At 40.8% G+C, this 14,706-nt stretch overlaps 1 protein-coding gene across 1 annotated transcript in view; it reads right to left on the reverse strand.

Moving 5' to 3' along the window:
* Window positions 1–3,192, reverse strand: part of map2k5 (mitogen-activated protein kinase kinase 5) — a 63,834-nt gene extending 60,642 nt beyond the window's left edge. The window contains exons 1-3 of the mRNA XM_083760148.1: window positions 2,744–3,192; window positions 2,374–2,422; window positions 2,022–2,089 (exon numbers count right to left, since the gene is read on the reverse strand). Of these exons, the coding sequence (XP_083616274.1) occupies window positions 2,022–2,089; window positions 2,374–2,422; window positions 2,744–2,875 (249 nt within the window). The 5' untranslated portion in view covers window positions 2,876–3,192. The remainder of the gene's footprint in view (window positions 1–2,021; window positions 2,090–2,373; window positions 2,423–2,743) is intronic.
* Window positions 3,193–14,706: the final 11,514 nt, after the last annotated feature.

The following is a 14,706-nucleotide window of genomic DNA, read 5'->3' on the forward strand; positions in this document are numbered from 1 at the left end:
TACAGTAGCTCTTGCCGTGATTTCATGTTTCTTCATGCTTATCCAACAAAAGTCTGCGTGCCGCGTGTGGCATTATTAAAAACAAACAGCGATGCCGCACGATCATAGTTCTAATACGTAGCCGCAAAAGACTCGCGATGGAGTTAAGTAGTTGATCATCTGATTCATAGCCTGGCAGCCTGCTAGCTAGCAAACCTCCTCCTTGCTTGTAGCTCCTTCTAAAAACCAAAGGAACTGTGATTGTAACTTGTTGTTGAACATTTAGGGTTGTATGAAAAACATCGCATGGTTCATTGCTCCAGTCTCCACTCTCCAAACATTGTGAACGTAACATGCTATGCTGCTCCATAGAACGGTCTTGTGCATAAAAAATAGCAGATCTACAAGCTCACAACGCGTCCATCCGTGAGTCATTGTGGACTTGCAACTTTGACTTGAAACAGCTGAGCTAATTTCGGCCAATCAGAGCAGCATTCAGCGTAATCTAGTAAGAGTGGCAACACTCGCGTTGACTCCCACTGTAACAATGGAATGCGGAAGTGCTCATTCTATCTCAATGGGATAGTTCCAATGTTTGGAACTATAGCCCATAGGAAGTGTGTCGCCACTCTCTTAGTACTATTCCACTCGGCCTGCATTGATAGTGCATTCACCGCTCTGTTTTGCTTCGCTCGCTGGCTGTTTCATAACACGATGTTTTAATGCTTGATTGGATGGAATAAATATCATATTTTACCGCCGACTAATCGACTATAAATCGATTTTGATGGTAGTCGAGTCGACTATCAAAAATCACGTTTGGTTAATGCCCTACTGCACGCGCACGCACATGCACGCCTGAAATTCGTTTTTATTATTATTATTATTATTGTCTTTTTGACCTTTTTTTTTAACACAACCAACGGTCAGTGACCCACCCGCCTGTCAGAACACAATAGAGTAGGCATACAGACGTTTTTGTACGTACGTTATTAATATTCAGATTAATTGAAAATGGAGGACCCTGATGTAAATTTCAAAATGAGTGGGGGGGGGGGGGGGGTTTACTTGAAATGTGATAATTTAACCCATGTTTTATTTTTGAATCATACTGGAAGTAGCTATGACCAGAAGCCTAGTTGAAAATGAATATAGAATACCTGTATATGTATATTGTAATGTGCATTTGGGGGTACCAGAGCCCTTCTACAGGTACCGGAATGCAGGCGGGAGGATCCGAAGCTGAGCTCCACCAAGCTCCAGTAGAAATTAAGCACTGCTTACGCAACTACAGCCTGAGCTTCGGTCACATTCACAAATTTGAAGAGGAGCTATTCTACAATGTCTCACCAAAAAGATGGGTTTGGGACAGAGCTGAATGCAACATTTTCCAAATTCAACAGTCAGCCAATGGCAAACATTCTGTATACCATTACACTTTTTCAAGAGTGACCGGGGGGCATACGTTGGTTAGACATATTAACAGTCCGACAGGCATTAGTCCGACAACACCGTCTCTCCCAACATGCGTGGCCGGTTACAAGTTACAACTAACCCGTGGCTGGGTTAAAACTCCCCCATGGCTCCCGTGATGAGTGGCAGATTAAAACTACCCCATGGCAGGTTAAACCGAACCCGTGGCTCCTGACATATGTGGCAGGTTAAAACTAAGGGCCGATTCATACTCCTATTTTAGAGCTGAATAAAATTCGGTTCGGCTCTGTAGAGCCTACAATGTGACGTCATTTGAGGTTCGGGGTGGGGGGGGGGTGGGGGGGGGGGGGGGGGGGGGGGGGGGGCGGGTACCGTCGTAAAGTCGGCTTTTCGGTGCTACTGAAAGTATGAATCGGCCCTAACCTGTGGCAAGTTAAAACTAACCCGTGGCTCGTGACACAGGTTCGTGTCAGGAGAAACATCACGTATAATTTTCTGACTCAGTGCTGACCAGAATTATGGCATATGGAACAGAACTGAACTCCCAAGTGTTCTATAGTGGAGCTAAAATGTGTATCATTTTAGAGATGGATGGAATGTGCACTCACATACGACAACATGGCTTTAAGTTCTTCATCGCTTCTTACAGTGATCCTATCCCCCACCTCATCTTCATCTAAAACAAAATAGAGAGAGCGCATTATCAACTAATTAGTGTTGTATAGCAAATTGATAACACAGGGAACAACATGGTAATAATGTCCAGTATATGACAGCCAACACAGTAGAGCAACAAGCCTTTCTATCGTGAATAATCAAAGTTCTAAAAGTACTAAAGTCAAGTTACAAACCCACTCCTTGTAAACATATATGTTTATATGGTAAAACTTGCGCAAATCAGCAAAGACCTTTCACATTCTTTATCAGAGATTGACTGACTGCAAATTCTGCAATACTTACATTCAAAAGCAGTGATAGTGCCTTCGGGCATGACATCTCTGATTGCACCCTGAAAGTGTTTTGAAGGGTACATTATTTAGCTGTTTAAATCATATAACAGCAGTCAGCCGGTCATCATCATCTACACGTACGTAGCTAACATTTGCAAATTAAGTTATCATACTACAAAGATTGGCTTGGGCAAGAATATGATGTTAAATCAACCAAAAAAGTTACAGAGCAGTACAGGTGTGTCCGTGTGCTAACCATTTTACTATCGGACTAAAAACATACCTATAGTTACCAGGTTCAGCTATTAATGCTATATAAAGTTAGTGACAACCAGGAGAGACTGTCTGTTAGCCAATTCGTTAGCGTTTCTTAAACTTACCAGCAAGTCGTTGAAGCTTAACATGGATGGACAGTCGACAGATGAGTCCATATCCCCAGTCGGGGTCCTGATGCGGATCACTACTCCCTCGGTGTCCATGTCACATAGGTTATTTAAAATAAGTAAAAGCATAACAGACAGACAGACAGAGTCATACTCACACTGGGCTGAAGCTATCGAAGCTATAGCGATTTCCTGTGGAGGTTTTTTGCTAGTTAGCTAGCAGCTAGCATGCTGTGTGAGTGCTATAGTGATAAGAGATGATGAAGGGTGAACTATAACAGCTGCTACAGAAGTACAGCCGGACAAACCACTTCCAACGGCTCGTACCGAACGTGAGATTCAAATTTCTAATGAAATTTGTAATTGACACAATCTCTGAATCAAGATATGTGGAGATGACGAACATTTAGTCCAACTTCCTAGCTTCAAGGAAACCATTTATTACAGTGTTTCCGAAACAACATCCGGTCAGAAACTTTCAAAATAAAGGTTTTTGAAAGAGGAAATAAGAAGATGAAAAACTTCAGCCAAGCTCTGAAGTCTCTGGAAAAAACGGAATATCCGTTTGGGGCAATATTTTGTATTAAAAAAAAACATTTTAAGAATGTTAGAAATACAAACAATTCTAACAATCACTGTATCACTGTATCAGGCAGGCTTGTCGAATCATAGTGACATCATGCCAAATATTATATGGGCGTAGGCTATGTATCGGTCAGATTGGGGGTCCTGGACAATTGCATATCCAAACGGCTTTTTAGAAGATTAGACCTAACCAAAATGAATTATCACTCAAGAAAGATATAGGCCGCCTAGGCGCCTACATCACTTACTGGAATGAAATTACACTCATCAGCCATATGTCTTTGTCTTTTTATTTTCAAATATGTTTTTTATATGGAGCTGACCTGTTCTGACATTCCATATGTTGATCCCTCCCCACCCATCTTTCCTCTTCGATGTCTAACTTTTAAGTTTTGACTGATACCTGTCAGTACAAAATTGTACTGTAATGTTGATCTGACCCCCCATGCCAAAGCGCCAGCGCTCGCCCAGCAGTCTGCCATCACCCAGGCAGAAGCATGCACACGAGTCGCTTCTGGTTATTATTGTTATTATATATAGTTGTATTATGGTTAAAACATTGAGAGCTTCTGCTCTGCTGTCTGTACTGCAGACAGTGCCTGCTGTGGGGGGTAGCTGTGGAAAGCCTGATCCGGTCTAAAGCCCGCCTACTGTCTGTGTCCGGTATTTTACAGTTACACACACACACACACACACACACACACACACACACACACACACACACACACACACACACACACACACACACACACACACACACACACACACACACACACACACACACACACACACACACACACACACACACACACACACTTTATCGCTCATCTCTGTTACTGTGATTTTATTATCAGATCACATTGTTGAAAAGAAGGTATTTTGCTGTATAACACCAACTGTCTGCATTCATTCAGCACCATGGACAGCGACTAGTCTCTGTCTGTCTGTCTGTCTGCCCCAAAAGGGGGACCCAGATATTTTAGCCCGGAGGCCCTAACTACTGTAAATCCGGCACTGCTATTTTAGATTTTTTTTTACCTAACCACAGTAACTGATAAAAACCAGAGTGAAGGATCATTATTGGCAATATAGAACTATAGAGCCACACTGAACACACACACACACACACACACACACACACACACACACACACACACACACACACACACACACACACACGCGCGCGCGTTGTTGTGGTGTTCTGTAAGTAGTGTTTCCAGTCCTGTGTGTATTCTATGTTATCCTGAGTTTTGGGTGAATAAATACCTCTGCCTTTGACCTCCTGTCCCAGACAAGTGGCTTCCTGTTATATTTGGTTCCGCAAGCTATATAGAAAATGGGCCAATGGCAGAAACAGACACACACTGGTTGCCCAGAGTGGATAGGCTGTGCCTATGCTGCCATTGTGATGAGGGTCAACGAACTGTTGAGACATAATTACATTTTTACAAGCAATATAGTGCAAAATAAAACACTTTATATTTATTTATTTCATATTATTTGCCAATTTGCTGTAATGAATGACCATTGGAATTTCATTTCAAAATTATCATTAAGTTTAAATTTTGAAAAATCTGTATCCAGTGAATTGCCAATAAGATATTAGAATAGAATAGAATAGAATAGAATAGAATAGAATAGACTTTATTTGCCATTTGCACAAGTGCATAGGAAATCTTGGAGCGCAGCTCCCAGGGTCAGCATTAAAAAAGGGAGGGACAGGTGAGAAAAGAAACAGAACATACAATCCTAGAATAAATAAGTGCTTCATAGTCTACCTAAAAACAATGCATATTCAGTTCGTCTATCAATTAAAGTGCTTCATAATCTGCCTAAAAACAGTGCATAATTAAATTCATCTTTCTTGATTCAGTTCATCTATCATATTGATTTCCGCCCCTAGTGTCCTCGGCTACTAGTCGCACAGTAGCAGGGGAAAAACTGTTGGAGAAGCGTGTTGTGTGGGTGGAGATGCTCTCTGGCCGGTGGTGTCTCAGGTTGTTTCCTGAGTCCCTCCACGCGAACAGAGAGTGAGCAGGATGGTGTGGATCCTTAAGGATGCTCTGTGCTCTCCTCCTACAGCCTTGTGGTTAGAGTGTCCGCCCTGAGACTGGGAGGTCGGGTTTCGATCCCCGGCCGGGTCATACCAAGGACTCTAAATAATGGGACCCAGTGCCTCCCTGCTTGACACTCAGCATCAAGGGTTGGATTGGGGGTGGAAAGTGAGGACGCTGGCGTTCGCCGCTTCACCTCCCAATGTATGAATGAATGAACCATTGTAAGCGCTTTGAGTAGGCACGTAGTGCATAGAAAAGCGCCATAAAATTGCAATTCATTATTTGTGTAGATTGTGTCCATGGCAGGGAGATTTAATCCAATAATTCTCTCCGCACTTTTGACAACTCGTTGCAACGATTTCCCCCGATTTCCTTAATAGAATCCATTTAAGATTGTGGGCAATCACACTGTTCACCACAGACAGACACATCTTCGTGTTGGCTAGACCGCATTCTTGCACCGCATTGCACAATAGCCTTAGACAAAAATATCTGAAAGAAAACTGCAGATTTCTTCTTTATCAATGCAAGAGTTGAGATAGATTTAAAAAATAATAATGTACAGCTTTTATAACAAAGTGATTGCTACATCAAAAGAATAACTGCTGACTACTTTCCTTTTGATATGTTTAACCTTGCATGAATAGATGAGTGATAATGATGTGAGATCGAGTTCAATAGAGCGTGTTCAGGTTCAGTGGGTGCCCAATAGTTTTCTTAAGTTGAGTAAAACATGACTTTAGATTACTACAGTATTAAAAAAGTCTTAATCAATCCTTGACTATATCACCTTTGGTTTCTCAGAACCTTGAAACATCATGAAAATAGTGACATGGCACCAAGGCTTTCCAAGTTCCAATCCTTTAAGAGAGTAGGGGGGTGCATTAGGGGTGCATGTACAGTATACCTTCATGGCCATGGCTTTTGATGTATTCAAAGAGGTTTTTCCCCTCCCTCACCCTAGATTAACACAGCATTAGTATTTAAAGATTTTTACTCTGCATGAGTCATTAGTGTGTAATTGAACGTACAACAAACAGCACTTAAAACCATTGTTGATTACTGCCTTATCATTGTGGACCCAAATCAGTCTCTCTGCCTGCTCACCAAAACAGCCCTGATTGCAGTTCCAAGAACAAGACATTGATCTCTGGACAAAGTGAAGTCTCATTTTCTGTTAATTTACAGCCCTGTGTTCACAGAACCAATACCTTAGTCTGTTGACCAGGGTTATGTGTAATGATAAGCAGCTGTTAAAGCTGCTTCTGTCTCCCTGTGGCTCAGACATGGCTGGATGTGCAGCAGCACTGAAAACCAATAGTGATGAGACAGTGCCGTGCCAGCGCTATACCAGGTCGGGTTTCACTGGCTCTTATCCCTGGATAAAACAAAAAAGTCTCTATTCCTGAACGCCCTCGGGCTGAACTGTCTGTTTTCAGATGTAAGGACAGCATTCAATTGCTCAGTATGGGCAGATAAAATGTTTTCTGCCCGTCTTTCACAAACTCTCATGTCCCTTCTAAAAATCAACAAAGGGTGAAAGCTTAGATGAGGAATAGTGCAAATGATAAAAAACCACCATGTAGTAGCTTTCAATTACCTACAAAGGACCGTCCTTGTTTCTGTTTACGTATCCTGTTCATGGCTATTAAACAGAGATTATGGTGGTCAGGTGAAACCAGTTATCACCTTGGGTAAGCATAAGCATGGCATTGGGAGAATATTTGGGGAGTGGCGGTTTATGTAGTGATGGACACAAATGTTTGCACTCACTCTCTGATCTATCTGGCCGCAGATAGACAAATGTTGCACCCCCCCCCCCCCCCCTGCCCCGCCACACACACACACACACACACACACACACACACACACACACACACACACACACACACACACACACACACACACACACACACACACACACACACACACACACACACACACACACACACACACACACACACACACACAGACACAGGTTAGAAGTTCATTGCACTTTAATCATTTGCACGATCGTTCAACCCCATTGCTCCGACCCAGGCTGAACCCATCTCATCACTTATATATCAACAGCTGGCGGGTGAAAGGCCCATTGATTTCCATGTAATGCCTGAAATTATTACTGTGCCTAATTGTTACAGGAGGGGGAAAGTCGAAAACAAAGCGGGGCTATCAAGCACCCTGATTAATGCCTCGCCCAGCACTGCCCTCTGATGAAAAACAGGGGATCTATATGGCACTTTGTCAAACACACTCTCCCAGGACTTGATGCCTTGGTCTTCTGCTTTAAGGGCAAGTACGATGAAGCCAAGTCAGCAAATCCACATTATCAGAAATCAAACTCCTGACTTAGCTGGGAGGAGAAAGTGGAGAAGGAAGGCCAGCGCTCACTGTCTGGTAATTAAAAGCCATTTTATCAGTCCTCCTCTTTTGCCTGTTCTTCTTTTCCTGCTATTGACAGGCTGCTTAGTGCTGAGTGATCTCAGTTTGACTCTAAATGTATGAGGCACGCTTATTTAAAATTCTCCACAAAAAGGGGAAAAACAAGTAAATAACACTGCAAAGACACTGCTTGTAACTCAAAGTTCTAATGTAGGGAATATACACTGACATAGATGAATAACAAAATAGTATGGATGGAATATTACAAATGGGAATAATAGTGAAAATAATTATAATTGATCTCTTTGATCTTTGATCTCTAAAGTAGGATTGGTAAAATAAAGTCTTGCTTCACAAATTGAAAAAGTAAGCCAATGCCAGCATGGTCTTTTTTTCTTTGCTTTTTTTGATCAACTTTTTTCTTTTTCTCCTCCCATATTTAGTCGTTATGCCAATTCCCCTCATGTGTATAGTTTAGTCCTTATCACTGCCATCCCTTACTTGGTGGTAGGGTGTGGACAACTCCGATACACATGCAGTAGTCGGACGCTTCTTTTCACCTGGTAGTGAGGAGTTTCATTGGGAATGTATAACACACAGAGGAACATGCTAACATGCTCCGCTCCCCTGCTGAACAAGTGAACAGGCGCCCCCTCCTCTGCCGCCTTCTCACCTACAAACACAGCTACCCATGTGTTCGTTGGAGGCCCAGCCAGAGGCACTATGGAGGAATTACCGTAACCCCCAGTCTCCCACAGTGGTATTGTTCTATTAGGCATTGCATTGATATGCTGAATGTGCATTGGTTCTGCTTCTCGATTGCTTCCTTTTGAAAGACAGACGTTTGACAGACCTTCCAGTCACTGTATGTACATGATGCCTGCAGAAAGGAATGGCAGGGTATCATGTGTGCGTGTGCTTGTGCACACGCACGCACGCACGCACGCACGCACGCACGCACGCACGCACGCACGCACGCACGCACGCACGCCCGTCCGTCCGTCTATCTCTTTGGGTTTTTTTGCAAGATGACCGGGAATGGATTAGCATGTTTTTATGAAACTTGGAGAGGGAGAGAATAATCAGGCTGGGCCAAAGAGGATTAACTTTTGGGTAAAAAAGTTCAAAGGTCAAAGTCACATCGTTGGCACGGTAAGACAAAAGTAAGAAAGGGTGTGCAGATTTTCATGAAACATAGTGGGATTGATCAGAAGGCTTCCCCCGAAGAGATTATCTACTTTTGGGTCTAAAAGGTTAAAGGTCAAGGTCACAATATAGAGATATAAACAAGATATGTTGGTGCGGGCAGGTTTTGCTCGCCTAACAGCACTGGGTTCATTTGTTTAGTCAAGTTGCGAAACGTATGTACATCTTTACACTCATCTTATTGGCTTAAATGTACAAAAAACTACAATCAGGAACTATCATTAGCTTTTAGAAGAACTGGAATTCCTGTGACCTGACAAGGAAAGAGTGGTCTGAGCCCACCATCCTTCTAGAACCAGGTTCCAACTCAGGTGTCTAGATGAGAAACCTCCAGTTGAAATAGAGATGTGTCTCCTCAGCCTTGAAGCCTGAAGCCTATTGTTTATTGATGCTGCCAGAGTCCTGCCCAGATCGATACCATCTCTCTCAGTTGGACCTTCAACATACAGACTCCAAATTGAGGTCAGGATATGAGGAGGGTTACAACACTTCAGCAGACATGAATTGCCTGAGAAGATGCTATAATTTGTTACATCTCGCTTTAAAGTTAATTTCCAAGTTCACCTGTGATGAAGAATGGCAAGTTTGTAAGTCAGCGGTGTCAGTGTTATGAGTAAATGCACCAAGGTATGGATGAGAAGGTTCAAGAAATGGATCTTGTGACTACCTCTGAACTCTTATGACTGATTTATACTCAGTGTCGTGCACCCAGAATCGCAAATATACAAGCTCCCAGCACGTCTCACTGTGGCGTGTTGTGAGCTTGCATATAGGCTATTTTCGGTGCCCGCCCCACACGCAAATTAAGGATACATCACCCTTTAGACATGTATGTTCACCATGCTGTATACCCCATGTCTCACATTTACCCCAGAGATTCCCTTTATGACTCTGCTGTTTCTGTTGTTTCTAATAAAGACGAAATATTGGCACTTTCCTGACCCATTCATTGGGGCCATAGAAGAATTTATGGTGTGTGTCTTCTCCATAGAGATTACAGTTGTACTGAGTCTGACATAAATAACACATTACACATTCACTAGAGCTTCACGGTCCAATTTGATACTGTAGTTGGCGACATTAATGAATGGCGGATTTCAACCAACAATCAGCAATACCGGCATATCACATTGGTGTCATATTTATAGAGGTGAACATGCATTAGCCTTATTCTGATTTCAAATGGACAGTCCTGTCTCTAATATACACACACAACACTCCAAACAAAACAAAACATAATGATTATATACTGATGTCATATGCTTTTTGTATAAAGGCAGACTGCAATGTATTACTTTGTAATTGTTTGGAATATAGGTCACTGTTTAAAGTCAATTTCCTTGTTCTTAATTTAGGATCAGTCATTAAGTTTGAAGTAGGCATCAGGAGTCATGATACTGATTCGATGCTTTATTGTCTGGATAGGTTGTAGAACAAAGTGATACGATGGTAACTTGTTAGTACAGTAAATTGGTGAAGAAATTAAGAATGAAATCCCAATTACCTGCCCTTATGATTTCCCAAGATATAGCAACAACACAATGCTTTTAACCAATACCTTGTCAAACACATGTAAAATTATGTGTATTTCACAATTTTGAGAGAGAAAACAGTTTGGATGCCTGGCTAATAATCTTAAGGCTTAATAATCTAAAATGTAAAACACGCTCGCCGCAATTAAGTTGATAATGCCATTTGTCCATGTGTGGTTCAGCCCTGTGGAATGTATGGAATGCATGTGCTAATAAAAACATAATTTTAAATATGCTTTCATGCTCAAACTAACCGTAGGAAGTATTAAGTTGTTTTTTAGTTAGCACATGCATTCCATACATTCCATAGGGCTGGACCACACATGGACATGGGCTTTGCCCCCCTTGAGTAAAAGATGAACTATTACTGAAAGAAATACAATATTTAAGGTGTTTTTAGGCATATAAGGATAGCCAAGGATCCTTATAATTTGATTTGTATTTATTTTATATTATATTATTGGATTTTCTTTTGTATTTAGTTTTAATGTGGACTGGCTTACAATGTAACACTTAATATATGGCTAAATTAGGCTATATTAAGGCTATAATAGTGATAATATCATATAGGGGGTCATGACTCATGGATGTGTGTGTGTGTGTGTGTGTGTGTGTGTGTGTGTGTGTGTGTGTGTGTGTGTGTGTGTGTGCATGCGCACGTGTGTATGTGACCAGAAGCGTGACCTCCCTCTAACCACACATTGCTTTGGTGTATAGTGTCAGGTGGCCTGTTTGTCAGCTGAAATATTCATCAAATAGTTCAACGGAAAGTCTGGCTGCCTTTTCAACCGGCAACAGCAGTTCAATAATTGATGAAGACTGAGGTAAATGACTGAGGGAATGTTTTGAGGGTCTTCTCTGTCAGAAGCATGTTCATCATCGTGACAAGCTGAGCTGTCACATGTCATGTATTAAATGACTGTTGGAAGAAATTGACAATTAAAGACTAACGTAAACATATAAATGTAATGTACCTACAGATTCCCTTTATTTGATGAATTATTATATATATTATATTATTATAATAAATATTATACACACAAAGAAAGCCAACCACTTTCACATTTTCTGGGGGTGCCCCAATTAAGTTGAGGGTGTTTTGGAACAATATTTACAAATCACTGTGTTTAGTATTTAATACTCCAATACCTTTTAACTTCACAACCTTGTACCTGGGCCACATTGAATGTCTTAATCAGACGAGAGACACAAAGCTACTGCAGGTGCTCTTGGCAGCCAGCAAAAAAGTCAATAACAAGAAGATGGCTAACCCCAATCACACCCACAATGCACGATTGGCACGGAATAGTCCTGGATATTTTCAAAATGGAAAAATTAACATACATCCTTAGAACTAGACTAGACAATTTGTCAATTTCTACCAAATTTGGAACAACTAGATAGTACATACATATTGCCCCTCTGAGAGCAGACTTTGTGTGATCTCACTGGTCCTAATTGCCTGCTTTATGATCTTTGTAGAAAGTGTTTAAGACTGTCCAAAGCTGTTTTGTTTTTGTTCCCCTCAGCAATAATGTAAATACTTTCGTTTCTTGGTTGTTGTTTTTTTTGTCTCTTGTCTCTTTCTTCTTTTTCTCCTTCTGAAATGTACACTCTGAGGCGATGTTGCCCTGTTGCCCCTGTTAAGTGTTGACTTGATGCCATATGTAGTCCATCTGAAGAAAGCAAAGATTATACAGATACATTGGAGATGGAGCCACTTGGAGGGGGGATGAGGGGTGGAAAAAAATCCTGGGAATTGCACTTGTGTCCTTGTATATATCTAAGAGAAATGCTGTCTATACTGTACTGCTTTTTCCAAATAAGACAAAATATATTGTAAAAATATATATTATACACAAATCCTACAGCCTACAGCTAAAAACAGGGTTTATATGAAGTTATTCAAATCAGGATGCTGTTCTGTAAAAAAGCTGCAGTAGAACTTTTGTGTTTCTCTTGTCATAACTGCTCTTTTGCTTTTCATAATGGAGATTGTCTTAAAAGACAACAGAGCTTGTTAATATAGTATTTTCTTCATCTTTCTCACATATATAACAAAATAGACCAAGCCGTCCGTCGATCAACAACAGTGGTCATCACGGTGATGGAGGTCGACAATGATCCAATCTCCAGTCCAATTCGCCCACACTCCTCCACTTACTCCACAAATTGACCCCTCTATAGGCGACGGCGCCAATTAATTTCTTAATTAGACTTAGGCTTACGTTTAGCACCTCATTTTCACATGAAGGTATAGTGATCATAAACTGCAGAATGTTCATATATAAACTCTCCACTGATCCCCAGTTCTATTATAGTTAAATCTAATTTAATAATGACTCTATGGCGTTTCTGACCTGCTGAGTGAGCAGATCAGAACTTGCATTGTGTACCTTTATGACTGTTGGGACATATTGCTGTTTCTGAACTGCCAAGTGGGCCATTTCATGTCAACAGGGTTAGCTGTAACATTAGTGTGTTACTGAGGTTGAGGACTGAGCTTACTGACGTAGAAATTAGATACATGGCGTATACATACATATATATATATTTTTTTAAAGTTAAATGACAAAAGGGTATACATAATTATAGGCTTCAGTCTATACCTTTTTTTTCCCAGACTATGACAAAAAACTGTGATGAATTAAGAATGTTTTTGTATGGGAAAAAAACAACAAATAATAAACTAATAAAAGGTTAAGTGGATCTACCGGTAATTCAATAACATTTCTAAAATCAACCACCCATAAGAGATGCTGAATTTCAAGTTAGAAGGTCTAGGGCCATATTTCTCCATTGGCATATTTAAGAGCACAGAGATTTACAGTTGACATACAGGACTCCATAGTATTTAAGACAGACAATGATTCATACCAATTTTAGTGATACTGCCCAAGTAGTATAAACAATACTGAATGTATCTTTGTAAATTATTCTAATAATTCACACATCACATAACTGTCAAAAGTTCTGGCAGGCAATTTGACAAGGTGCCAGGGAGCTATGATTTTCATGAATATAAAACAATCATTCCATTCTGTTGGCAAAACTAACAATTATGTTTTGTTATCATATACTTGAAGATTATATGACATGCAACTTTTAAAATCAAGCCATATTTTTCTGTTTTACAGCCTTGCATCCTGGAAACATGGAAATCTGCAATTATTGTTTTGTCCACATTGTGTGTGTGTGTGTGTGTGTGTGTGTGTGTGTGTGTGTGTGTGTGTGTGTGTGTGTGTGTGTGTGTGTGTGTGTGTGTGTGTGTGCCCTGCTTCCTTGTGGGCTACAACAAAGCCTTCTGAAATACAAGCTCTAGGGCTCTACCTGGACACACCAGCCCCCACTTTTTCATTAAAAAAACGCAATCTTGCAGCTGAGGCTCCGTTATAACACAATGTGCTGGCAATATACAAGGGCAAACATATGCGACCTAGACACAACCTTTGAATATGCTCAAATAGATTTTTTCCCCTCTCTCTCTAACAGGTTTGAATGCAAATGGCTTCAGATATTTTGTAAAGAATATGCATTTGTCTGTGGCTTGCAGCTGAGGATCTGGTGCCACTCTACAGTGTTTTCTGGAAAAACAGGTGTCATTGGCCTCTGCTGTTATCTTATAGCGAGGGAAAGGAAAAGAAAAGCCCAGCTACACTCCAATCTACAGGTGGTGCATAACGGTTTAGTAAGATACTGAATGTTAATTTAACTGAGAAATTAATTTGAGACTGTACAAATGGAACCAAACAGATCTGTATCCTGTATTATAAACACAATTTGCCTATGTTTTCTTTAAATAAATAGAAAACCAGCATTATTAGTCCTGTTGGTTTTAAATTGTAAAATATTTTCTATTGGAAAACCCTTTCACGTATGAAGTTAAAATCCAATCAATCGGCTATGGATAGGCTATTGTTTTTCTGGGCACATGAGCACAGCAGAGGTGTTATGGGTATATGACTGAAAGCTTCCGAGATCAACATGCTCCTATGAACTGCCACTGTAATTACAGGTCATAAGTTGACCACCTCAGAACCACAGCATGTGAAGGGAAATCTGTGCTTGTCAAGCATTTTGAAACACGTGCATGCGCACATGTACCATAAAATAGAACCAGCAGTTGAGACTACATACACAATGAATTGTCAGAATTATACATTTGTATGTTTTCTCTCTAGTTTATGTCCCTATAGTT

The sequence above is a fragment of the Protomyctophum parallelum genome, assembly GCF_964188405.1.
Source record: "Protomyctophum parallelum genome assembly, chromosome: 2".
In the NCBI taxonomy this organism is placed as follows: Eukaryota; Metazoa; Chordata; class Actinopteri; order Myctophiformes; family Myctophidae; genus Protomyctophum; species Protomyctophum parallelum.